Here is a 27,177-nt window from a genome sequence, read left to right as displayed (position 1 = left end):
TAAATCCTTAGTTATTTCCCATTTTAAACTATCCAGGAGGAAAAACGTCTAGCCAAAGAAGAAGAACGTTTAGCAAAGCTGATAGCCAAGGAAGAGAAGAAAAAATGCAAAAAGGAAGCCAAGGAACTGTTATTGGCCCATGATGGAAACAGTAAAAAATAGAATTAAAGAAAAATGTACAGACAAAACCGAAGACATGCCGCAATGAGCTACGAGTATGTATGCGTATTTCGTGATATTGAATAGTAGACTTTTGTAAATAAATTTAACTGAAAAGAGTTCATCATGACTGTTTAAAACGGGATGTCAAATAGATCGATGTATAAACACATCCATGGCGAATAATCATAGATGAAATTGATCATGAATGTTCAAAGTCATTTGAATATGAATGTACTTAAACATGAAAATTTCATGTTTATTCGAACGTTGGACGTCGTAAGCCAAACAATTTGTGTTTACACATTAAGTTTCTGAACCCGTTCACTCAAAGAAAAGTAAAAAAACGACAACTAAATATACTAATATATTTGCTGAAAAAATAAGTACTAAAATAGTTTATTATAACAGTCATGATGTACCCGTTTATTGCACACAAAATAAAATTGGAAAACATATATATCATAAAATAATTGCATATGTATTTCTCTCCTATTTCCCTCATTCCTCAGTGTTGGTTATATATGATATAAGATAAAAGATTAACAACGATTTTTTTGTAATCAATGAAACTATAAAATGATATTCAACCTTGTAATTGCTTTCAAACTTTGAAAGATTCATAGGTTACATATACACAAATTCATTCATTATTTTATACTTACCAATTATTTACATATTTTTTATAAGAATCATTAATTTAATAATGAACATAATTTTATTGTATATTTATTATTATTTTTTTTTGTAAATTATATGAAAAAATGGTTTTGACACTTTTTTGACTATTTAAAATATTTTCTTAAAAAAAATTCTGTTTAATCATAACAAATTTCCAAAAATTATGCCTTGTTTATTATTTTTTGTTTTTCAAAACAAAAAACTGTTATAAAGCCAAGTTTTCAGCATAACTCACATGAAATATCAACAAAAGAAAAACAGATCACTTAGTTACACCCAACCCCACAGACACACAACAGAATTGAGTGCCAAAAAAATGAAGTTTAAGTTCCAACTTATTTTACAAAACTCACCAAAGTTTGCACAACTCTTCTAGAAGAGAGTTTATGACAAAACCTAAATGATTTTTTTTTTAATTTTATAAAAAAAAACCTTAACTTATTCACTTTTTCCACTATCTTTTAATATTTCTCATATAAAGTTTTCTTTTCTTTTATAAAATTCAACATTCTATTAAACTGTTCCATTAAGAGAAGGTTGTTTAATATTTTAATAAATAAAAACTTAATACTAAAAAATAAATAAATCATGTAATAGTTACGAACAAGTCAATACAATTAATAAAGGCAAACTAAAGCAAATTTAGACAATTTTAGATCTTGACTAAAGTTAATTATTTATACAAACATATATACATTTGACTATATAGTTACAGATGTTTTTTTTTAACAATCGATTTATAATTTATATATTTTAAATAAAAATTCCATTTTGTAGATTTTGATGATATGAAATCTAATATATGTTTCTTTTTGGAAAATGTTACATTGGATACGTTTTTTATTTAGATTTTTAAAATTAATAATAAAAAGACAACTGAACAATTCTAGTTATACAAAAAAAAACTATATTCTACAAAAAATGTTTTCATAATAAATATACTAAAATAAATTCATGAATCACATTACATAATGGTACAGTAACTCAAATTTGTGAAATACATACACATTTTTTTTTATTCAATCGTGACATTAATTGATCCAAATAATTTGTAGTCGATAGGTAATTGGTTTATTGACTTTATTTAATAAAAAAAAATATTCAAATAATTTTTGCAATTAAAAATGTTTAATTTAAAAATACTTTTATAGTACAGAAAATTTTTACATGGCGAAAAAATTTGAGTTCTCTTATATTTTATTTTGCAAATGAATGAAATATTAACTTTAAATTGATAGATAAATAAATAGGTTTGCCATGCCTTGAATTATCTAAAACGCTGTAAATCTCACATATTTTGAATTAGTGTCCCATTGTGTAACAAGTAACACATGTAAAAGGTGATCCAAAAATAATGATCAATGTTAATTGTGAGTCACACTGCAACAGCAAATATCTTCCCAAACTTTATACAAAAGAATCGATTTTAATTTGGCGACACAGTGATTGTTTGATGGCATTTATATACTGGTGCTGATATAAAATGAGATCCCTTAATGAGATACCGTGAACACACAAAAAAAGAAAATTTCATTCAAAAGAAATAATTAATTCGTATAACGAAGCGCTTTCATCAGGACAATGAATATCTTCTTTAATACACCCGAAGAAATTTGTTAGTAGACACTCAGTAGATACTCAAAAACAGAAAAATCTGATAAAATAGCAAAAGTTCCGATGAAAAAGGGAAAGCTGGTACTGTTAGCTGAAACAGCTGTCTGCTAATTTTAAACGCGATTACCCTAAACTATGTTTTAGTTGGGCCGAAACTAAAAAGAAAATTCAACTATGGGCTATTGTACACTCATAGAAAAAAGTCTACTAAAAACAGCAGTCGATGTCTGCTGTTATATTTTTGTACTTCAGGGACAAATGAACAACAATTTATAAAATTTTTAGGTTATAATTTTTTCCCCAAAGCATATTTAAGAACCAAAAGTAGTTTTTGGTATATTTTTGCACCGTAATATACTTACAAGCTCCTAAATACGATCAGCAAACATTTTGTTAGCTGTTATGCCTCAATTCGATAAATATTCAGATTTTTGGTCAAATACTATAGATATTCATAAAATATTGTTTTAATTATGTTAGGATAGCTCCTAAGTTGACATTTTTATTTGTTTTAGCCAAAATAAAACATGTTTTAGTATAATCGAGCTTAACAAATAGCAGGGAATGTTTGCTATTTTAGCAAACAGTGACTGCTGTCCCTTTTTCAACAGACTTTCTGCTGTTTTAGCAGATTTTTCTGCTGTCCCTACTAACAAATTTCTTTGGGTGTAACACAATAAAAACAATATATTTATTTGGCCTGTTTCGGCTTTTTATATTACGTTGTTGAATAAATAAATATATTGGGAATATGATATTTCTGGTGTAACAACAAACAAAATGTTTGCTGATTCCATTTAGGAGCTTTTAAGGAAATTAGAAAACAGGAATATACAAAAACAAAACAAATTTTGGTTTTTGAAATCACTTTAGGAAATATTTTAAAACTTACACAGAAAAAATATAATCACGAAATTAATTGATCCAATTAACTCTTAATTAAAATTTCTTCAATCACAGAAATAATAATATCAATCAACAACGTCAATTAAAAAATTAATTGATCCAATTAAAATGTCGATACTATTAATTTATGTGATTGGTTTTTGTTTAAGTTAAAAAGTGTGTTGAACCAATTAAATTTTTTAGAATTCAATTAAAATTTTAATTGAAAAAATTTTGGTGATATTTTTTTGTGTCTACAGATTTTACGAATTGCTGTTTGCTAAACCACAAAGTACTAAAATATAACAGCAAAGACCGACTACTATTTTAGCAGTTTTTTTTCAATGATTGTAGTTGGAAATGTTTGCTAGAACAAGACTTACATTTCAATAAAAAATGGCATTACTGTTGGACCACCCTTTATATAAATTTAAATAGGAAAAACACACTTAAAATACTTACCCATAACAACCAAACCATCACTACTGCAAAAGCAAATCATCTTCATGACTTACATCATATTACAAGAAAAATGAAAAGCAATTAAATAAAATTGTGAATTAAATTAAAAAAAAAATAATTATACAAAAGAAATGTATAAAGGTTATAAAATAAAAAGGCAAATGTGTTATTTAGTTACAAATACATATATATAAAACAAACTAATTTTTTACTACTCTCAAGTAATAAGGTAAGTAAGGATAATAAATCAATAGAATTATAGTGATTACTAAATCTGTTTTACCAATGATTAGAAATCTTCCTTTGCTGAATAATTCATCCAAATGTGAAATAATCAAAAATATGATATGCTTGGCAACCCTAAGCAAAATGTCTTTAATAGATTTTGTGTTTTTTTTTTTTTTGAGATCAATTCCTTTTAATATTGTCATTCCCATGAGTAGTTTTATTAGTATAAATAAATTCTTATATTTTTTTCCAAAGAATATACTTTTTCTGTTTTTATTATTAAAAATTTCGGCATAAATTCATTGTTGATTTGTTAGATTAAGGGTAATTCGAAAGTATGTTTACATCTTATGACCTTAAAGACTAAAATTATAATTTAGAAATGTAATTTAAAATGGAATACAAATTAATTGGCCTTATACGATTTAAGACAGAGATCTAAATCGGTGACATATTTATGGGACAATTCACCAGAGCAACCATAACCACCCAATTTATGAATTGCAGCATAATCCCAACAGTTGATTGCTCCATCCTTGTTACAATCCTGACCATATTTGATCATATAATTTTGTATGGTATTGGCAGCACAATAGGGATCATTAACGCAATTTGCATATGCTAGTAAAATCAAAATAACAAATAAATAAATAGAATTACCAAAAGGGTTTTAAAATATGTTTAGAATTTAAAATTTACCTGTTTCCGATTCTGCTGGTTCATTATTAATGGTAAGCTTACCACCATCAGCCCAATAGGGCCAGGTTATACGGAATAGACCACATACACCACCTTGACAGAAATTGGTTTGATTACATCCCGAAATGGCTTCACAAATGCAGCCCAAACAAATATCAGTCACTGGTTTGTCTAAAATTGAAGGAAGGAGACAAGAAATCTAATATATAAATTTGCTATTCCGAAGTTAAATACATTGTTAAACTAATATTTAAAATAATTTAATTTCATTTATTTATTTTAATTTACTTTAAGTGTTGTTATTTAAACATATCTGTTACACCTATTAAATAATCAAAATATATTATTAATGCAGTTATAATTATAATTATATGGCAATTCCATTCGCAACTCTTGATTAAGATGATGTTCTATTCTAAGAATATAAAATGTTATCAGCATCAATGACCTAAATTCGATTAAGTTTTTTTTTTTGTTTTTCTTCAGTGACAGTTATTTCAATTATTCTAAATATTTACTTTGCATTTCGCAATAATTCAGATTGATAGAAATTTGAAATACCCCTGATTAGTTCACACATTTTTACACACTCATATCAAATTTCATGGAATGAAATTACGCCAAAACAATAAAGACAACAATATTTAGCTGGAATAACAACATTCCAGAATTAATATATAAATTAAATATCATTGGTATTGTTTTTAAACAGATGTCATATTTAATATAAATTCAAATAAAAATTACAAAAAAATGTATATCGTAAAAAACGAACAATATCCAAACGTAAATTTTAAAGAAGAATAATGTATTAATTAACAATTATAAAGCCAGCTTATTTTGTAAAAATATAGTAGGTATTTCAAGGGAAATTTAATGGAGAAACGTTCAGATGGAGCTGACTATATCTTGCCCAGATAACATACCTATACCCAAAGAAATTTGTCAGTAGAAACAGCAGCAAAGTCTGTTAAAAAGGGAAAGCAGTCACTGTTTGCTGAAATAGCAAAAATTGTAACCTAAAATTTTTTTATAATTTGTTGTTCGTTAGACACTGAATTACATATAACAGCAGACATCGACTGTTGTTTTTAGCAGACTTTTTTCTATGAGTGTATGTTATTCCAAAACCTATAAAACCACAATAGTCTTACTATTGTGCCTTAAAACGAAGAAATCCCAGATGGGTTTCTATCTTCTGACGATTTATTTATTGACTGGTCTAAAGGGTCTTGGAACAGACACAGAATCTATACATAACATTCACTACGAAATGTTCTCTGTTAGAGGTCCATAGAATTATAATTCATATATTACTTCATATTTTATAAAAATATTATAGTACAATTTAAACTACGCATTTGACAGGTATCCAATAAACATTTTAAATCTGCTATACATATTAACAAGTGCAATAAACCGGTAATGGCCACTTCAGTAGGCAATACAATCATCACTTAATCCAATCCCATAGATATTGCATTGATGATGGCATTAGGCATTTATCAATAACATTAATCATTTGAATATTACTTGAATTTCCCGTCAGATCAATAACTGTTAATGATCTTCAATTGGAGATGCTGCTGATGCTGTGTACTTGTCACAATGTTGTATACCTCGTTACTCTCGAAAGTGAACATCCGACAGTTAAGAGGCATTTCATGGCTATGATCATGGATTTTTTTTTTATTTTACATTTCATTCCTATTGAACGCCCCTGAACTTGAAAATATGAAATACTGTGAAAATTCCTGTTGTAGCTGGGTTTGGTGTGCAATGTGAAATAAGCACCAAATAGCAGCATGCATCTTTCGAATTCTTAGGATAAGAACGTGGATGAGTATAACAAGTTCTGCAGCTTTTACAAAACTAGATTCTAGAATCCATTGTCAATTTATTGTGTTCTGCGTAATATATTTATATTACCATTCAAGCCAAAAACGAGTTTAATCAATATTGATTGAGGAAATTTCCAAGAAGCCTTAAGTGATGGAATTGTTAAATTAACTGTTTCCATACATCCTAAACATAATGATCAATAATTTCTGGAATGGAAAAAAACATAAGTCGCAGTATTCTTCAACATGTCCTTATGGCTGTACAGATGCAAATTTATACCAAAAGGGTAATGAAAATTTAATCGAGTTTCTACTCATTCTTACTACCAAAGAAATTTGTCAGTAGACACAGCAGAAAAATGTCTGCCTACCACATTTGGATATTATTAGGTACCCAGCAAAAAAAGCGTAGCCAAAAATCAATGAAAATGTTCTTTTTGGATACGGAAGTGGTGCAAAATTGACGCAGAAGCGATGAATTTAACATGGGCTTGCCATAGGACGGAAGTCCTCCATTTCAACAGCCGTTGCACTGAATTTGCATCACTTCTTTAGGTGTGATCCGAATTCAATGTTTTGGATGTAAATTAAAAAATTCTGTGATATTTTGTCAAATAAATAATTTTTATAATTTTTTATAATTTTTAATGGTTCGTAACGCTAGTCGGAAACGTTTGACCTCAAACATTTTCAAAAATTCACAATTTTTTCAGATTGGATTTAGCATTTTTTTCGACAAAATTGAAATGATTTGTACCATTTTATGAATTCTTACTCTGTTTTTAATCTATTTGAAGCAAAAAAAGTTAAAATTACCCATTAAGAGTATGAAAAAATTTGTTATAAAAAAGTGCATTAAAAGAGCTTCCTGGGTAGTTAAAATAAAGAACATCATTGAGAGTGTATCTCCAGAAAGTGCTTTTAAAGTTGTGCCTTTGGAAGAACTTCCAAATTTTTTTTGCTGGGTAGGAATATACAAAAATACTTTTTTGGTTCTTAAAAATGCTTTGGATAACCTTTTGGATCCTAAAAAGTTTACGCTCTGAATCGACTTAAGTAATGGAATTGGTAAATGAACTCTTTCCATACATTACATAATGATCAAAAATTTCTTGAATGGCAAAAAAAAACAAAGTATTTTTCTTAAAAATACTTTGGATAAACTTTTGGAACTTAAAAATTACGTTCTGTTGTCCGCACATGTAGACCACAAATGTACAAAAATGTAACAGCTATTTGTTGTCGATTTTTTTACGAGTGTAATATAAATTAATTTAATTTATAAATAGTTTCATTCAATTTTTTATTAATTTGTTGATAATTTATTGTATTTTATTTGAATTAGAAGTAATTTGGTAAAGTTGAATTTATATCCTATGATTTAGTTTATTTTTTGATGTATTTAAGTTTAGGCGAAATATATCTTTCGTAAACAAATTTTTTGGGATGCATGAGTAATGGAAGCTACCGACATTTTAGTACATTACAGAATTTTTATGCTTTTTCTAATTGATTGATTGTCAGAAATCTGATCCCAATACTAATTAACGGTTCGTCGCTTCATAATTTTTTTTTCAATGAACGTGTCTAGCATACCGCAAGACCATAATATATAAAAGGAGTCTGAAACCAAACATCGTTTACCTTCACAGAAGAAAATGTTTGCATACAAAACACTTTTCGAGCACAAAACGATTCAATTGAATTTCAATGCAAAAAACGAAACGATGCTTTACAAACACGTAGGAGTGTGAAACTCTAAATAAATTAAAATAAATTATTATTATTTGTTTTTTGTTTATATTGTATACACATGAATCCGCTTAACAATTAATGGACAAATATATGACCCATTTATTATTGATTTGGTTTTTTTTCTCGATTCTGTGAATTAAATTTTATTAAAATTTATTCGTGAGACGTGATTAATTCAAAAGCCACACAAAAATAAATAAAACTCCAACCTACACTTGTCATTATAATCTTAATGCTTTAAGCTTACTGTTCATTTGGAGACCCCTAGAGTTCTTTAACCTTTTTAATTAACTGTTTTCTTTGAAATGGATTAGATGTGTATTGATTTTTTATTAATCTTCTTTGAGATATGAACGAAAAATTATCATATATATTTAATATTTAGTGTTTCGAAGAAAATGAATTCTGGGATTTTTTATTAGTATATTTCTAAAGAATGTGGAAATCCCATACTCGTACATATGACAAGCTGATACACATTTTTATTGTATTTCCCTTCGCTAACTGGACGTTGCCTGATATCTGTTTAATTATTAAATAATTATCTTTCGTATGTATCTTGAAGGCGGATTTATTTAATTTAATTTGTTTATAATGCGTCCAAGTAATTAAAGGGATTTGATTTCGGGTTGATAGATAAATTCAATATACACTCAAAACAATTTTTTTGCTTGTACTTAATTACTGAAAAAATATAGGGAGATCGGGCTATGTGGAAGCTATATAAAAAATGGACTAAACTAAATCATATTCACAATATATGGGAATATATAGAAATTACATTAGGCATATTTTTTAATCACCCCAAATTTCAGACAAATCGGTAAACAAAACGACTATTTTAAATGGCATAGAAATAAATTCAGAAGATCGGTCTAACATATATCACTATATCAAATATTAGACCCGTTTGTAAAAAGTTTGTGATTTTCTAAGAAAACATATTCTCCCAAAAATCCTCCGAATTTAAAATATTCGCCAAAATTAATCATATTTAGTATAATTGTTTATGGGATAGAACCCTTGACCTTATCTATATAAGGCGGACATACTGATCATTGGTATGTACAATTTTCATTTAAAACATTAATGAATTTTTCTACAATAATTATGAACACAAACAATGGAATTGTAATATAACTTAATTGGAAAATTTTCTTTCCAAGCTACGCCATCATGTATTTAATAATAATAATAACAACAATAACATGAGAAAAAAATATCACAACACCCAATGGATTGATACATCCGCCATGCAATCACCGGTTAATTTGCACTGAATTGTTAATAAGCTAACCAACCAACCAACCAACGAACCAACCTATCTTCTACACACCTCTAACAATTGGCCATTGAAAATAGTATTCACATTCGGTTATAAACAAAAGAAATTCATTAGAATACATAAGAAACGAAACAAGTTTGTTTTCTCTATGAATTCCATAAAAAATAATCATCAAAATAATTCTAACAGAAATCAAAAAGTCGCGTATAATTTGCCAAATAAAATAAAAAGTCGATTAAATCATAAATTCTCACCAAGAGCCAAGCGAGTTTCACATTAGAATTGAAATCCCATAAGAAATTCTTAGAACATATTAAAACTGGATTTTCCCTTCGAGATCAAATTAAGTTTTATGAAAATCACGCTTTCATTATCTTAAAATCTTTCTTTTTCGATGTTATGAAAAATATGAATTAATTATTATTCTTTTCACTATTAATATGTATTAGTATTGTTTTTTTTTTTTTTTTTTGAATATTCTTTGTTACATACCCTGCTGAGCGATGGTCATGGCAAACATGGCCAAGCAAACACCAACCACTATCCAGGCATAGTATCTTTTTGTTTCCATTGTATGTTATTTTCTTTACGGTATTAGGTGTATTATCTTTTATAATTTCAAATTTCTATAAATTTTCACCCTGTATATAGTTTTTTGCAATCACCGACGCGTACAGTGCGAATATCTCACTTCGATGGGCTTTTTATAACTAAAAATTATTTTTCAGTTCTCATACATTTTAACTCAGTTCATATTGATTTTGAAAAAGTTATGCTTTAAGTATGATAAAGCTAAATTAAAACTTTAGTAAAGCTAATTTAAAGCTTTCAGCGTGCTAAACGAAACGAAAGACTTAGACAACGAACTCATACATACATTCGTATTTTCATTTGAAAATGCATAACTGCTAATCAAAATCGAATTTCCAACTGTCAATAACATTGCGAAAAGAAAATTGCATTTATATATATTGACCAAAACAGTCCATTAAAATAAACAAAAATCTAGAAAATTCTTTGGTTCAAACCCTTTTTACAAAATCGTTGACGAAATTCTAAAAACGGGTGGAGTCGCCCAAATGATATGGCCCAAATATTCGGGCGACAGGCAAAAACTTTTAAAAGGAAACTTTTTCAACGAAATTCTCTTTTGTTATAAAGTATTTTCTGCAATGGTATTAATTAATTTTTTTTTATCGAAATAAAGTCAGTCAAGAACATGATTGAAAATTTGTACGATTTTATTTAAAATGCTAATAAATCCCAATTAGTGTTTTAAATTAAAAAATATTTCCAATTAAAACTATAGTTCGGAAATAATTAGGTTAGACTAAAATCTAAAGAAAAATCCAACTATAATTGTAACCGGAAAATTCATAAGACAGTATAAACTCCTGTAAAATTACAAGGAAATTATACAATCGAATGGGAAAATAATTTTAAATTAATAAACAATAATATGATATAGGAATTACAAAATCCCTAATTCCTAATTAATATAGGAATTACAAAATCCCTAATTGAAAGTACCGAAAGAATTCAACTAATTTTTTTAATCCAGTATTTTTGTCAAGGTTCAGAGGGCTATGAGAGGAAATTGCCATCTGAAAATTAGAGTTTAAGCCACAACGTATTTATGAACATAAATACGATAAGATTTAATCAAGGATAGCAGAAAAGAAGGTTTCGCCCAAGAAATGTACAAGTTTAGACATACACATATAGTCGGCTTTATATGTGGATATAAGGTGAAGTAAATTTTGGACAGGGAGCCACCGTGGGCATGCCCGCCCTAACCTAACCTAAAGTTTGGACAATTTTTTTATTTAAAGTCATATAAAAACATTTTTTCATTGACTACATTGAATTCCCCAAAAATAAAAATAAAAATATTTTTTGTAATTTATTACCCTTAAGGATAGTAGAAAAAAATTATATTTATTGAAATATTACAGAAACTTCTCTATTTCATAATATAAAGCTAACACTAAAGCTCCACCAGTACCTCTAAATATATTCGAAGACAATGGACCTTTGAAAAAGGCACCAATACCATCTTGCCTGGCAATGGTGGACCAACAGTGTAAAGTATTCTTGTAAACTACTTCCGATTTCTTTAATCCCGATTGCATCATCATGCGTCGGCGAACAGTATCAAACGGACAAGAAACTATACCAGCTACTGTTGTTACAACTTGAGCTATAGCCCACCTTATATAGAATTGTGTATTATTGGGATGGGGTAATATGCCACAAGCCGTATCATAGAGACCGAAATAGGTAGCACGATATAAATAATAATACCTTGGACAGAGACCCCAAATCCACGATACAAACCTGCAAATACATCCGATTTGAAGATTTTCATCAAACAATTTGCCAAACCGGTAAATTCACGTTGGCCAGATTTTCCAATATCGGCTCCAAGGCGAGTACGGGCAAAATCCAAAGGATAAACAAAACATAAGGAAGTTGTTCCAGCTGCTCCATTTGAAGCTAAATTGCCTATAAAATAACGCCAAAATTGAGTTTTTTCATCAATCTTACCTAAGAACATTTGTTTATAGACATCCTTAAAGGAAAACTTCAAGGCTTGCGTGGGAAAATATCTAATTACATTGACCAAATTACCACGCCAATATGCAGCCAAGCCTTGTTCCTTGCGTATACGAATGAAGCAATCTATCCTACCTTTGTATTGCTTATCAGGACTGATTTGCTTGGATATATGCTGGATTTGTAGCAAATGTTTATCCATATTCAATTAACGGATTTTTCTAGTTTGATTGTTGTTTATTTTTTTTTTATTAATCCTCTTATTTTTGCTTCCGGTTTATTCGGAAAATATTTTGAGAATTACAAAACATTTCAATTTCTAGAATGTTTGGAATGTTTTAAAATTCAATCATTTCACAGACAACTTTTTTAAAACGAAAATTTCAGAAGGGATTGGTAAAAATCTAATTGTAATCAAATGTAAATAACATCTTCCTCGGAATCAGATTCGGCTACAATTCCGTAATGCACAAGCCATATCCCCATGGTATTATAAAGTATTAGAGGTATAAAACATAAAACAATACTCCTGGTATAGAGCAAAGAATTGCATATTGATTATGATTCTTTGATTATGATTAAAAAGTGGTCTCTCCTAACGGCATATTTCGGGAATTCTTATATTGTATTGCATTGTAAACGAAATTAATTTCTTCCCGTCAAAAACATATCGATTTGGAGGTATAAAACAAAAAACCATACTCCTGCGGATAGCAAAGAATGTGAAATAATACAAGTATAGCACTAATCTATAGTTTCTGGTACAAACTAAAACCCAATTCACATCGCCATATATTAATGGTCTTTGGTGAGTAGACTTGAAATCAAATATATTTGATTTCAAGTCACCCATATAATAAACAACAAAAATGTGAGTCATCATATCTAAAATAAAACTAATGAGTTGCTGCTCAAATTAGAAAATGTTTCTCAAAAATTTATTTGCAATGATGGTAATAAAAAAAACATTTGAGAATATCACCCGCTTAGATTTTGTTAAATGCGGCAATATCAACAGATTGTACAAAATCTTCGAACTCTTGAATCTTTTCAGTCAACAAATCAATAGAAACCTTGTCATCTTCGATGACACACATGATTTGCAATTTGTTAATACCATAGCCGACTGGAACCAATTTGGAGGCACCCCACAACAGACCATCCATCTCGATCGTTCGTACATGTTTTTCCATTTCTTTCATGTCGGTTTCATCATCCCATGGCTTAACATCGAGCAACACGGAAGACTTGGCAATTAAGGCGGGTTTTTTCGATTTCTTGGCGGCGTAGGCGGCTACACGTTCTTCGCGGATTCTGGCTGCTTCTGCGTCTTCTTCTTCATCATCTGAACCGAATAGATCGACGTCATCATCGTCATCGGCAACTGTGGGTTTAGCGCCGGCAGCTTGTGGAACAGGGGAACCGCCCCATGTGGCCTTTTCGGACGATTCGAAGGAGGCAATATGTTTGTACCAACGTTGAACGTGGGGGAAATCACCGGTAGGTGCTTTTCCTAAGGCTTCGAACACAGAGAGGTCAGCTTTGCTGGGTTCATAACTGAAAACCAAAAGAATACATTTAGTGACAACGTGGAAATTCAACACTTTCATTCATAACCTCAATTTTCAAAATAGCTTTTTATCGCAAACTTACCCACTGATGTAGCTGTTGTCGGCCAAGAAATTGTTCAATTCCTTGAGTCCTTGTGGGGTCTTAACATCGCCGAAAGCCATTTTATTGTATATTTCAATTAATCTCTATATTTTAAAACAAATCCACGTTCCGCCGCCAACTGTCAGTCGTAGAAAGAAAGGCACCAAGGTGTTAGTGTTGTAAAAGAAATGAGTACTCGCAACTTTTCATTTTTGTTCGGTATTACCATGCATAATAAAGTGCAAAGGTATTACCAGGCATAATAAATCTCACATACCTTTATCAGTAGGGCTGTTTTCTTTTAGCACTGGATACCCTAAGCCGTGAAGGACTAAAAGAAAACAGAGTACTCGTTTATCCAGGACATCTCCAAAATATGCAACACTGTCATCAGCTGTTTAAAAACAATCACAGAAAAGAAGTGAAATCTTGCAATTTTAATGTATGAAATGCTCCAATTAGTAATAAATATTTACTGCTGCGATTATTTATGACAGTATACCACTTTGAATTACATGTTTTTCGATAAATTAGTCACAATAAAGTGCTATTGTGAATCGATGAAGCGTCACTTTATCAAAACACAATCTTGCAACGATGTTCTGAATAGCCCATACAAATGTTGTATCCAGTGCAAAAAGAAAACAGCCCTAGTATTTCCTACAAAACAAGCTGGTCATTATGTTATAAATATATGATTTCATAAAAATATTGCTTTAAGATCTGCAAATTTATTAATAATAAATTTATTTAAAAACTGCAAATGTCACGGATCAGTTAGACGGTATCTATAGAAAATACACAACTGCTATTTTCGTTTTCCTAGATGTCTGCATGCCTTGATAAAGTAACCAAATATCTTTGATCAAAGCAGTATTTTTGGAAAATCAAAATTTTTTGGTTCCCTTCCTTATCACAGTTGTCGAAAAAAACACAAAAAATATTGTCACCAAAAGTATATGGTAATGATTCGATCTTAGAATTACTGCCTTAGAGCATTGTCCCTGCCAGCATTTCAAAGTTCCATTTCAACCTCATCGTTACCACAGACTCGTAAATGTCACTTCAACCATCATGAAAAGGTACATCAAAAAGTACATGCAAGTAATTTGCCATCCCTACTGTTAAAAAAGCCATTTTTTTGTGAAACGCCAAGCGCAACCAGCTTGTTATATTTTAATTAAATAAAAACGAAAATAAAGTTCTGAAAACATAGATTATACGCTTAAAACTGTGAAAGGTATATTGGTGAACAATTTGGTGATTTTCCAAATGGAATAAAGTGATTGTTTTTCAGATATTTTACAGACACGCTGCCTCCATGGAATAAAAAAACTGGTTGATAGACGCAGCAACATGTAACTCGCTACTTGTAACTCAACATCATCATTAATGCCAAAAATTATGTTAAATGTAATGTGATAGTGGTATAAATGTTATATTTTTAAGAATTTGTAAATGTTTAATCAAATTAATAAATATCTAAACAAACGTGTTTTACTCGACCACAATGATTCTTTTACAACTATCTTAAAATGCACTTTTTCTGATTGTTTGGAGGGTCCCTTATTGGCGTCGTTCTAAATTGATCTATAAAGGCACCTAATAATTGCACTCATGCGAAACATTTTTGTAGTAACTTGGCGTGGTACAACTTCTCAATAGTGACGGCGCTTTTCCGACGAGTTTTTGATGTCGTATATGATTGTTTTCGACGTAGTGGGGATTCTCAAAAGAGTCCCCAAATTCAAAAAATGTTGGCAGGGGTGGCAAAAAATTGGAATTCTGTCCAGTTATCTATATTTTGTTTACAATTAATGAAAGTAAACAATGGAACTTTTTTAGTTTAAGTTGGGTATTAAGTTCTGTTAATGCAGAATATTTTTTTTTTTTTTTGAATTTTTGTATAATTTGATGGGGAATGATCAAAGCAGCATTTGCAAAATTTCAGTTTCTTTAAAATGAATTATTAAAGAAAAGTAAAGGAGGAAAATTGGCTAATTTAACGCGATATTGCGAACTTGATACCCACCATTATTATTTTATCCGAAAACGTCGCTATCCAACAAAGAGCCTCTTATAATATATCCTTAAGATTTATCTCCGATAAAGTTGGGTTCCACATTTGATTCCCCTACCAGCCAGCTTCTGTCCACAGTTCCTTTTTGAATTATGCGCTTTACAGACTATCAGTTATTCCGGACGGAATGTCGGTGCTTGTAAAGTGTGTCGGATCGATACGACTTATCGGCGATGACTAAATAATCGGTAAATGTGTTATCGATCCCATAAACATGCAGCAGTATCGATTATGCCTTCGGACTTAACTTATAATGTGCACAATATATGGGATATGTTCGACACGAGCACTGTCGTCCGGAATAACTGATAATCTGTAAAGCGCATTAATGAATTAAAAAAGGTAAAAAGTTATATATAAATATCTGGAAATTTTCCATATTTACCGTACATATATTTGCATTTTTCATTTGTGGCAATTGTCTCGAAAAACTGACTAGCCACAATATTGACCTATACTAGTGTTGGGAAAGTAACGAGTATTTGATTACAAGTACTCGTTACTGACTAATTTTTTGAGTACTCGTTACGAGAAAATGAGTACTCAATATCTTCAATGCCAGTTTTTTTCTTCTAACGGTAAGTAATTTGGCGGTTTGGAAGCAAAATTCTTGACTTCTTGGAAAGTATTAATTGAAGTTTTCGAAAATCGTTTTATCAGTTAAAATGACACGAAAAGGATATATGGCTTCATATTTGAAGAAAGTGAAAAATTTATCTGATTTCTTAAAAACGTTTGCATTTGAAAAAAAAAAATGCATTGGGTGTAGGTGGGAGCTTTAATTTAAAGAATCACATGGATCACGTCTCATGCAAATAGTATGAATAATAATGTCGTTGATTTCAGCTGGTTCAATCCAATTGTTTTCAGAGAAGGGCCCAAGCTTATTCAAAAACCCATGGAAGATTTCAACATTGGGTCTCACGATAAAAATGATCGCTAAATATTTGTATCCACTGTCAATGGTGGATTTAAAAAGTTTGAAAATTGCAAGCATCAGTAATACACAATGCCATCTAGATATACCCTGACGAAAAAATACCGAATATTGAATACGAAGTTGTAATCTGCTTTTCTATACCGTTTTTAATTTTAAAAGGAAGAAAAAAAATTGCCCACAATGTCTTTTTTAATTTTTTTTTTTTAAAGTAACGAGTTGTAACGAGTACTCAATTCAAAAGTAACGAATAGTAACGAGTAGTCAAAAGTCCCTGCCAACATTTTTTGAATTTGGGGACTCTTTTGAGAATCCCCACTACGTCGAAAACAATCATATACGACATCAAAAACTCGTCGGAAAAGCGCCGTCACTATTGAGAAGTTGTACCACGCCAAGTTACTACAAAAATGTTTCGCATGAGTGCAATTATTAGGTGCCTTTATAGATCAATTTAGAACGACGCCAATAAGGGACCCTCCAAACAATCAGAAAAAGTGCATTTTAAGATAGTTGTAAAAGAATCATTGTGGTCGAGTAAAACACGTTTGTTTAGATATTTATTAATTTGATTAAACATTTACAAATTCTTAAAAATATAACATTTATACCACTATCACATTACATTTAACATAATTTTTGGCATTAATGATGATGTTGAGTTACAAGTAGCGAGTTACATGTTGCTGCGTCTATCAACCAGTGTTTTTATTCCATGGAGGCAGCGTGTCTGTAAAATATCTGAAAAACAATCACTTTATTCCATTTGGAAAATCACCAAATTGTTCACCAATATACCTTTCACAATTTTAAGCGTATAATCTATGTTTTCAGAACTTTATTTTCGTTTTTATTTAATTAAAATATAACAAGCTGGTTGCGCTTGGCGTTTCACAAAAAATGGTTTTTTTAACAGTAGGGATGGCAAATTACTTGCATGTACTTTTTGATGTACCTTTTCATGATGGTTGAAGTGACATTTACGAGTCTGTGGTAACGATGAGGTTGAAATGGAACTTTGAAATGCTGGCAGGGAGTAATCAAAATTTACAACACTAACCTATACTTTTATCCGCAATACCAAAAGATTAATAAATTATCGCTATCGACTTGATCTTTAAATGGGCAAATATGGCATCCCCATTGAATCAAGATAATCGATAATATTTCATATTCCGAATATGTACTTGGCAACCCTGTTGAAGCAAAACAATCGATAATATTTCTGGATGTAAATCGGTTTATAAAGTAGACGCGACGTGAATGTATTTAATACGTGAAAAAAATAAGAAATTGTTAATATTTCGGTGAATACATTAAAAAAACTATATAAAATCATCATCGCAGATCTCGTACCACAATCGTTGCAAAGAAAAAAATATATGTAAGCAGGAATAAACTGCCTTAATTCTTGTATATACACACGGTGTATATATTGATGGATGTGGTTGTTGAAAAAATAAAATATTTTATATTTTGTTAGTGCAAAGGACCAAGGAAAATTGCCCGTTCGACCAACAGAGTGATGGAAAATGTGTTTATGTGCAATTAATTGGGGAACAAAATGGATTAAATCACCTATCCAGTTTGTCTAAAATTTTCTTCCTTCTGCCTTCCTTCGCCTCTTGGACCTTATTATTGTTCATCATTATGGCATTTATTTCCTTCTTGCGCGCTCTCCGCTCTCTTAAAAACTCCTGCGTTAATTCCTCTCTTTTTGTGGATGCTGTTGTGACTAAATAATTGCCTTGGAAGGAAAACAATTATAATAATTGCAAAATTTTCAAAATGTTTAATTTCGAGGGTTGTTTTGTAATTTTAAAAATATGATTTTCTGGAATTCGGAACCAATATTATGGATAGGTTACAACATTTGAAGACATATCATCAATATAACTTCGTTCATAATATGTAGTATGGGGAATTTACATAGAATTCGATTCCATAATATAAAGATATAAGAAATCCTTATAAAAAATTGATTGCAACAAATGTAACAAAATTTTATTTTAATTTCTATTGCAACTTTATCATTTCTAAATGCATTTTTGTTATAATAACAGAAATAATGTATTCTTCTATTTAACAAGTCCTGTTTTACTTGCTTGTGTTTTTTTGTGGATCGTTTTGGCATCTCTTTTTATTTTCTGTTGGTCCTTTATCTTCCACATCAATTGCATGTATTCTATGAGATGAATTCTCTTTGGCATGAAGTATTTCTACAACAACTACACGGTTACGTATTATTCAAACATTTCCGTGTACGTTTTACTTCCCTTCTGACTTTTTAAAACAGTGTGTGACGTATAGGGATTTTTCGTCTCCCCTTTCCACAATGGTTCCTTTGGGCAAATGTTTTTAATTTCCAGACAACATGTTGATAATGTTCTCATAATTAAGCCAGTTTAATGATAATTCCAAGAGAATGTATGTAGAAGGGGAATGTAAATGTATATATATATATACGTTTTTAGAAAATCGATTTATATACAAACGCTTCATTGACGATTCTTTAATAATTTGGCCTTCTCCAAAATAAAAGAAATGGTAATATGAACATTTTTATTGCCATTCGAAATCAGCATTGTTGTTAGCATTTAGTAATGTATTGAAAGAATTTATAATGCAGTCCATTTTCCTTTTCCGTTTCCTATTTCCTGTATAAAACTGTCTTCTTCATATCCTAACACTGAAAGGTGTTCCAGCTATATTTATTGGTTATTAATAACACATCATGTCTATAACATCATCATGGTATTTGCTTAGACTGTGAGCCAAACGAAATAACCAATTCAGTTAACATTTACATCATATACATATTTATTTGCATTTTCTTTTAGTACATTCAGGTGTTGAGGATATTTATGATTGGTTAAAAAGGAAGATGTATGCACGAAAACCACCTTCATTTGCATTAGGGTTGAATTGTTTATAAAAGAGACATTGAAGCGGTCTGTAAATTAACCAATCGAAAGTAAATTTTTTTATATACTATCGATTCCAAGTAGTGTTTAAGCGTTTTGGTAAGTCTAGACGTATTGTAAATATGGTAGACTCAACCAACAGACGATTTTACTACATATTAGTTTTTAATCTGTACCATGTTGGGACATACCGACTATATTAAACTCCACTCATCGTATTTTATATCCAAAGTTTTGTCTTGAATTGAAGCTATATTTATGACATTTCACACACCATATCAAAAAATAGGGGCTTTAGTTAAATCTTAAATATGAGCTATTGTGTAAAAGTTTGGGAATACAAATGGGTATCAGTACAAATTTCGGTGATAGGAAATCCCTAAATAGCTTTTAAAAACTCAGGAATGTCAACGAAAGGAGATAAACCACTGCTGAAAAGTTTTTGTTGTTCATCTGAAACTGGGATTGATCCCAATACCCATTGTCCAAAGTTGCACCCGATGTTTCACCTCCTTAATTAATTGCAGGTATATACGTCGACTTTTGATATTCAACAATCAGTTTGGAAATGGAAGTTTATGGTTTAATTTATTTGGCTTTACAATTTATGCCACTTGTAATGCTCATGTAATTAGACTAGTTGCTTACATTCCCAATCGAATGTTTTCGATATTAATTCCTATATCTTTTTCAACATCTCATCATTTTTGTTTTCATTTAGATTTCGCCAATTTGGCATTGTTTGTTTTTGCAAATTGGCATTTCTAAAACACATAGAATTTGCACATCTGTTGAAAAGAATGTGAAAATCTGGCAAATATGCATCCAGAAAAATAATCCTCAAATTTTCTGTATATCGGAATCACTTTACGACGTTCACATGGAATACCAAATTAAGAGTCATTACTCCATCTAAGTCTTTAGTAAGATGTCGGCGATTATTGTTTTTTTTTTTTTTTTTTTAAGAATAGACATGTTGCTGGGAGTACATTCACTCGAAAGGGGCAATACAGTATGCATACATACGTAAATGAGTAGTGATCTGTTTTTCTTTTTTGCGTTTAAAAATAGCAGAAATGCAATGAAAAGCAAAGAAAAACAAAACAACAATATAATGGAAATAAAAACATTGACATTTGAAAGTAAAATTTATGTAATTCTACAGGGTGTGACAAAAGTAAGCTCAGTTAAAAAATACTCCGATTGGCCAACTTGTAAGAAATCCCTGAAAGTAATCCATAATTTCATATATTTTCTATAAACACCCATCAACGATTTTGGCATAGCACGTAATGATGTATGCTAGTCCTTTTACCTAATGTAAGTCATATATTACAATCAGTGTTAATTTCGAAGACGTGCTAAGCTGTCGAGACCCACAGTTATGCCAAATTTAGAATGTTATGGTCTAATATCAGAAAGGATTTCATTCGTGGTTTATCCTCTTAGTAATTCTGTAATTCTGGAGGTAAACGGAGCGCATCTTAATTTATCTAATCTAAACTATATGTAGTACAATTTTTTAGGTTTTGAGTATATACCACGCAAGTTTTGTTCCGATTGATTAAACTTAGCCCGCTTTTATTTTTTTGTCAATTGTGCAATAACTTTGCTGTCTGTCATAGCTTAAAACACATCACCCTGTATTACAGCACATCTATCGATCTTTTTAGAAATTCCAATACAAATTTGCTGAGTATTTCATTTAAATATCGTCAAATATACTTGCAGATACGAAAACCAACAAACATTTGTCTTTGCCCAAGAGAAAAAGCAGACGCATTCGCAAGCTAAAGTGAAACTCAATGTAAACAAAAAACAAGCGATACGTAAAAATTCTATGGGAGATCATCATCGCTACAAACAGCCCGTCTTGTTGTTAAACACCGAATATAATATGATAAACGTATTTTAGATTAGACGATTCCCATCTCAAAAAATTACTATACTACAGAATAAACAGAGAAATAAGAGCTAAACAAGAGCTTTTACTGTCCATATCTTGAAGAGATTTCATCCCGAATATGAATTAGGCTTTTCAACATATTGGGGAGTATGGTGGAATATTTAATAAACCACTTCGTCAATGTTATATCAGCACCACTACCAATAACTGCACTAAACAAAACGGCCAAAATAACAATAATAATAAGAGATTCCTTTGGCAAACGTTGAGCACGGCTACGGGGGAAGACATTGATTTAAAAATAGCCATTTGTTCTACAAACACAAAGTGTAACAGACGAAGACGCTAAAGAAAATACAACAAAAAGAGAAAAGGTGTTGGCGGTTAAAGATATCTAATTTTCGCGTGCTCTCTATAACAGTGCATCATCTGTATAATTGTTAAATAATTACTCCGCCTCCTCAGAGCGAAATCGAGACGGCCACAACAGACATTTGCCCCCAAAAGAAAAGAAAACACAAGTCACATAGAGTCGCGGTTGCCGTCCTGCGCTGCGGCACTCAACATTTTTTTCAAAACTGTTATTTTTTAAATTGGAAAAATTACAAATTTCAAAATGAAGCGTCGCAATGCCGATTGCGGCAAACTTCGAAGGCCTATAAAACGTAACAAAATAACGGAAAGCATGTACGGCAGGTGAGTCTAATTCCCAATACGTTTGGATATTTTCTACAAATGAGCTTGTTGTTTTCAGCACCACTGTTTTATATATGAAATTCTTGGTACTATGGGCTATTGTGATAACAGCAGATTTTATGTTTATGTTTCGCTTTGAATTTCTATGGCCATTTTGGTTACTATTGCGTTCCGTACACGACTCATTTAAATATAAAGGATTGGTAAGTTTGCCGCCAAAAACATTTTGTTATTCTACTCTTGAAAGAATTTTTCGATGTTTTTCAGGCATTTTCTGTTTTATTTGTATGCATTGCAATAACATCGGACTTGGTATGTCTATTCTTTATACCAGTAAACTGGTTATTATTTGCTGCCAGTACATATGTTTGGGTACAATACGTTTGGCATACAGGTAAGATCACAAAGGAAAAATATTTTTTTCAAAGACATGGTTGAACCCCTCAGCAAGGATGGTTTTAATACTTTGAAGTCATGTGTTTAAAAAATATCAAGCTTTGGGCTTCCTACCTAAAAGCCGGTATTAAATTTGTGTTTCACAAAAGTAAAAACCGCCAATAATCTTATACAGACCCACAAAAAACTACACTAGTATTTTACATAATTCGCCATAACCTCCATCTATATAGTTCTCATGTAAACCGTAGTTTTAAAGAATAGCGGACAAGAATAATTTTGCCATCTACTTAATTTATACCCTAATTTAACTAAACTATTTTCCTTTCTGTTATAATAGATAAAGGCATTTGCTTGCCCACTATAATCCTATGGATGTTATTTGTATATTTAGAGGCTGGCATACGATGGAAGGATAGCAGACATATGCCTCACTTAGATTTATGTAGACCATTTGCAGCACACTGGTTAGTTTCGTTTTTTTTTTACTGTAAAAATAAACTCATGCTCATGTTTATTATTTTTCTCCAGCATTGGTTATCCTGTGGTTACTTTAGGATTTGGCTTCAAAAGCTATGTGGGCTATCGCATGCGTCAACGCAAGCAACGTGAGGTGGCAAAAGAAAATGAATTCTACATGCAATTATTGCAACAAGCACTGCCCCAAGAGGAACCCACACCAGTGGCAGACGAAGGGCTGACTGCATTAGCCTCGAACACTTCCAACAATTCAAATGCTGTTGCTGCCATCTCCTCAGCGAATCATGCCGTACAAAATCATCATCAGAGCAATTCAACAGCATCTGGAGCTTCACTCACCGCAGCCCATACACAAATATCAAATTCTATAGCCACAGCAAATGGTTCAGTGGCTTCAGCACAAAATCACAATCATCAGGATCAACAACAGTCACATCATCATCACAATAATCATAATGGTAACTGTTTAACTGCAAATGGTGCCGCTTCAACGGCTTCATCTGCTGCTTGTCAAGTAACGGGTGTTACCAACTCTAATTTCTCCTCATCCTCAAATTCTTCCTTCTCTAATAATACAACATCTTCTACATCTACGTCTTCAGCCTCATATTTATCTACTACGCTAACGGCATCATCATCAACGTCTAATGATGATAAGAGCTATGTACAAATTGGTGGCGGTAGTGGTGGTAAATTATATTTTATGCTTTTAAACAAACTATTTTTGAATATCGTTGGCAAATGGAATAAACTGATGGGCATAATAATTATGTTGGACGGAAACCTGTTAATATTCGTCAAAAATATTTTAAATTACATTCCCTTATATATTGGTTATATTCGTTATCATATTTTCATTGTAAACATGCAGCCCTGGTGAAAGTATTTTATTAATATTTTAACTTTGTACGACTTTGTGCAACACCTCTCGAAGTCGTATATAATTGCTGTTATTACACATACCCAAATCCAATTGAAAATAAAAATCGGAAAGTGAAGTTTATTTCAATATGGATCAGTTTATTGCAGATGCCAAAGATATGCCATTCATATTGGTGGACTCAGGCTTCAATTCTAACATTTGCAAGTAAAATGTAAAAACACCAAATTATATATAGTTATATCCCCATAGAGATTGTAAATATGTATGACATTTCCAGAGCTGATATTGTAGCTTGTATGCCTTGTAGTCGACTCTAAAATTTTGTTCCTATACTAAATTGATTTAAAATTTATAGCAATTTCTAACGGTCACGTAGGTGGGAATGTTACAGCAAACAGCGGGAAAAATAATCGCCGCAGTGTGGATAAAGAGAACAGGCACAAAAATAACAATTATCATCAAATGAATCATCAAAGTAATGAAAGCAATAGCCATCACCAGAATCATAATAACAATAATAAAGAAAAAGGTGATTGGGATAATAATAACTATCACCAACAACCACCTGCAAGCAAGGAGAAAGAGAAACATGGTAAGATAATTAAAACTATGAAAGAAATTCAGCATTGTTAGGTTTTTATAAAGCCCTTCAAATGACACCTAGTATATCAAATTAGAATAAGGAATGTTACGATAAATTTCATGTAATTTTTCTGTGTTTAGAAACATCTGGCAAATCCAGTAAAAAATCTGCAAATACATCATCAACACAACAAACGCATACAATTAATGGTAATGCGGCAACACAACTGGATGGCGAAGAAGTAGTAGTGGTATCTGTTGAAGCTGTGGAAAAGACCAAGGGTAATTAAGAAATATAATAGAGACTTGTTGATTCAACAACTTATGATTTCTTATTAATTCTAGGCCGACGAAATCGTTCCAAAAAAGAGAACACTTCCAAGGACAATCACTATCACAACAACAATAACAGTAACACAAACAATAATCATCATAAGGATTCCAATAAAGAGAATCAACAACATAATAATGCATCTAAAGATACTCACAATCAACATCACAATTCGGATGCTTCATCCGTATCTTCATCATCGTCATCCACATCGTCTTTGTCGTCTTCGGCGAAGTCAAGTAATTCAGCCACCTCGGCAATAACACATTTAGCTTCGAAAGTTGTTTCCAAGATTTGCGAATCTTGCCTCAAGCTGGAGGCCGATGTAAAGAAATATCGCTCCGAGATCAGCCACATGAAACAGATCGAAAATGAATTAAGGCAAAAATTGGAAACTAACATGACCACAAAATCCTGTTTGCAGGCCAAACAGAAAGAATGCGATGAACTGGAGAAACGTATACACGAATTGACAAATGCCCGCCACACTGATATGTTACAGCTGCAAAATATAGAACGACGTTTGGCCGAGGAGAGGCGGCAGAAACAGTCACTGGATGCTCAATTGAACAATGAGAAAAAGGCTCGCAAACAGGCAGAGGAGAAAGCAGCACGTCCTGAGTGCAGTCCGCAATGTAAACAAAGAAAACAGCAAATGGATGAGGAAATCAAGCAATTAAGCCAAAAACTTAAATTGGCTGAAGAAGCTAAACAAATTGCTGAACAACACGGTCGTGAATTGGAGCAGCAAGTAAGGACAATTCAAATAGTAAAACACATACACATATATGCTAATACTTTATATTTCTCTTCGTAATAGTTAAGACTGTTTGAAGCCGAAATTCGTAATCGTGATTCTCTACAACCTGGAGCTGATGTCCTAATGAATGCCCTGGCAGCAATGCAGGATAAGAATTGTACATTGGAAAAAAATCTTTCAGCAGAAACGAGGGTTAAGCTGGACTTATTCTCAGCTCTGGGAGATGCCAAACGACAATTGGAGATTTCAGAAAGTAAGAAGATTAAGCGCAATGATTAAACCAAAAAAATGGAAAAACAATTTTCGGATAATAATCGGAAAATTTTCCAGAACTCTTTTCGATTCCTTTAACCATTCAGAATTTTAATTTTCACTTGGTAGTTTTTTGTATCTAAATTGCATGTAAAAGACAACTTGTACTATTCATACAAAAATATTTATTTATACTTTTTTAGGTTTACGACGCTCCAAAGAGGATGAAGTGCACGATCTTAAGGCAAAAATTGCACAACTCCTTGCGGTAATGCCCACAGATTCATTGTGTTTGCCATCGTGCAGTTCCACGGGAGCAAGTTCAATGTTGCGCATGAACGATACCCCCCCATTGCAATCCGGACCCGGCCCAGCTTCTCCGATGCTAACCAGTCTAAGCGCCGCTCAGGCTCAACAGCAGCTAGACTTTGTTGTAAATCAACAACAAATCGCAAACAATCAACAACAGAAACAGCAACAAAATCAATGTCCTTGTGTTGTGCCGGTATCGGTATCAGTGGCAACGTCGGTATTAGTTTCTCAGGTTTCCAATGGCGTAACAAATGCCAATGGATCCAATCTTGACCCTAACGCCACAGTATATACACCCAAATGTCCCAACAATAATGGGGGCAATGTTGTCGTTGTTGGCGGTTCTGGAGATGCCTGATGTATACTACTTAACAATGTCAATCATTTGTCGACGAATGCCAGACGTCATGTTTGAGATTATTTTTAAATTAATTACAACAAAATGGAGCAAACAGCCAGATAATTAATTGTTTTAACATGTGGGGTGCTCTTTTCCCTAAACATTTCGATAAAACAGCAGGTATCGCAAATCGCGATGGTGCTGCACTTGACATTAAACTAGGATGGATGGATGGTATTGACCTCATCAGGAAAAGAGCATGTCACGCAAAGAAATCAACAATTATTACATCTTAACAAAGAAAACCCATGATTACAACAACACAAAAGTATCTCTTATTGAAAACCACACAAAATAAAAACAAAAAGAAAAGAAAACACAAATTTGAAAAATGAAATAAAACTGCATTAAAAAATAAACTAAAAAGTTGTACAATTATTGTTTTCATTGGCCATGGGGCAATGTGATAAAGAAATACTC

General features: G+C 31.5%; 4 protein-coding genes, 2 long non-coding RNA genes and 1 pseudogene across 12 annotated transcripts in view; 3 read left to right on the top strand and 4 right to left on the bottom strand.

Moving 5' to 3' along the window:
- Window positions 1-1,426, top strand: part of LOC142239395 (uncharacterized) — a 101,677-nt gene extending 100,251 nt beyond the window's left edge. The window contains exon 6 of the mRNA XM_075311177.1: window positions 37-1,426. Within this exon, the coding sequence (XP_075167292.1) occupies window positions 37-162 (126 nt within the window). The 3' untranslated portion in view covers window positions 163-1,426. The remainder of the gene's footprint in view (window positions 1-36) is intronic.
- A 2,862-nt stretch (window positions 1,427-4,288) lies between these two features.
- On the bottom strand, window positions 4,289-10,319 carry LOC142239394 (lysozyme-like). The gene is made up of 3 exons (XM_075311176.1): window positions 10,102-10,319; window positions 4,729-4,899; window positions 4,289-4,650 (listed from the first exon to the last, which is right to left on the bottom strand). Exons 1-3 carry the CDS (start codon window positions 10,178-10,180, stop codon window positions 4,436-4,438), a joined length of 465 nt encoding a protein of 154 aa, XP_075167291.1. The 5' UTR covers window positions 10,181-10,319; the 3' UTR covers window positions 4,289-4,435.
- A 1,239-nt stretch (window positions 10,320-11,558) lies between these two features.
- On the bottom strand, window positions 11,559-12,711 carry LOC142238288 (ADP,ATP carrier protein-like; annotated as a pseudogene).
- Window positions 12,712-13,069: 358 nt separating this feature from the next.
- eEF1beta (elongation factor 1-beta) lies at window positions 13,070-13,996 on the bottom strand. Its single transcript, XM_075309895.1, has 2 exons — window positions 13,819-13,996; window positions 13,070-13,722 (listed from the first exon to the last, which is right to left on the bottom strand). Exons 1-2 carry the CDS (start codon window positions 13,896-13,898, stop codon window positions 13,152-13,154), a joined length of 651 nt encoding a protein of 216 aa, XP_075166010.1. The 5' UTR covers window positions 13,899-13,996; the 3' UTR covers window positions 13,070-13,151.
- An 826-nt stretch (window positions 13,997-14,822) lies between these two features.
- Window positions 14,823-15,329, top strand: LOC142238289 (uncharacterized). Its single transcript, XR_012722690.1, has 2 exons — window positions 14,823-15,058; window positions 15,116-15,329. It is a non-coding gene; the product is annotated as an uncharacterized LOC142238289 (long non-coding RNA).
- A 2,053-nt stretch (window positions 15,330-17,382) lies between these two features.
- LOC142241758 (uncharacterized) lies at window positions 17,383-17,840 on the bottom strand. Its single transcript, XR_012723799.1, has 2 exons — window positions 17,634-17,840; window positions 17,383-17,576 (listed from the first exon to the last, which is right to left on the bottom strand). It is a non-coding gene; the product is annotated as an uncharacterized LOC142241758 (long non-coding RNA).
- A 219-nt stretch (window positions 17,841-18,059) lies between these two features.
- Window positions 18,060-27,123, top strand: LOC142237607 (macoilin). 7 transcript variants are annotated; one of them, XM_075308972.1, is made up of 12 exons: window positions 18,060-18,219; window positions 21,491-22,361; window positions 22,420-22,564; window positions 22,629-22,755; window positions 23,098-23,224; window positions 23,289-23,695; window positions 23,840-23,926; window positions 24,497-24,712; window positions 24,844-24,984; window positions 25,048-25,784; window positions 25,854-26,046; window positions 26,249-27,123. In XM_075308972.1, the coding sequence occupies exons 2-12, from the start codon at window positions 22,282-22,284 to the stop codon at window positions 26,713-26,715; spliced, it is 2,727 nt and encodes a 908-aa protein (XP_075165087.1). In that variant the 5' UTR covers window positions 18,060-18,219; window positions 21,491-22,281; the 3' UTR covers window positions 26,716-27,123. The 7 variants fall into 7 exon arrangements, with proteins under 7 accessions (XP_075165087.1, XP_075165086.1, XP_075165089.1 ...); XM_075308971.1 differs by having other exon boundaries at window positions 24,476-24,712; XM_075308974.1 differs by lacking the exon at window positions 23,840-23,926.
- Window positions 27,124-27,177: the final 54 nt, after the last annotated feature.

This window comes from Haematobia irritans, chromosome 5 (genome assembly GCF_050003625.1).
Source record: "Haematobia irritans isolate KBUSLIRL chromosome 5, ASM5000362v1, whole genome shotgun sequence".
NCBI lineage: Eukaryota > Metazoa > Arthropoda > Insecta > Diptera > Muscidae > Haematobia > Haematobia irritans.
This window is presented reverse-complemented; position numbering and strand designations above follow the sequence as displayed.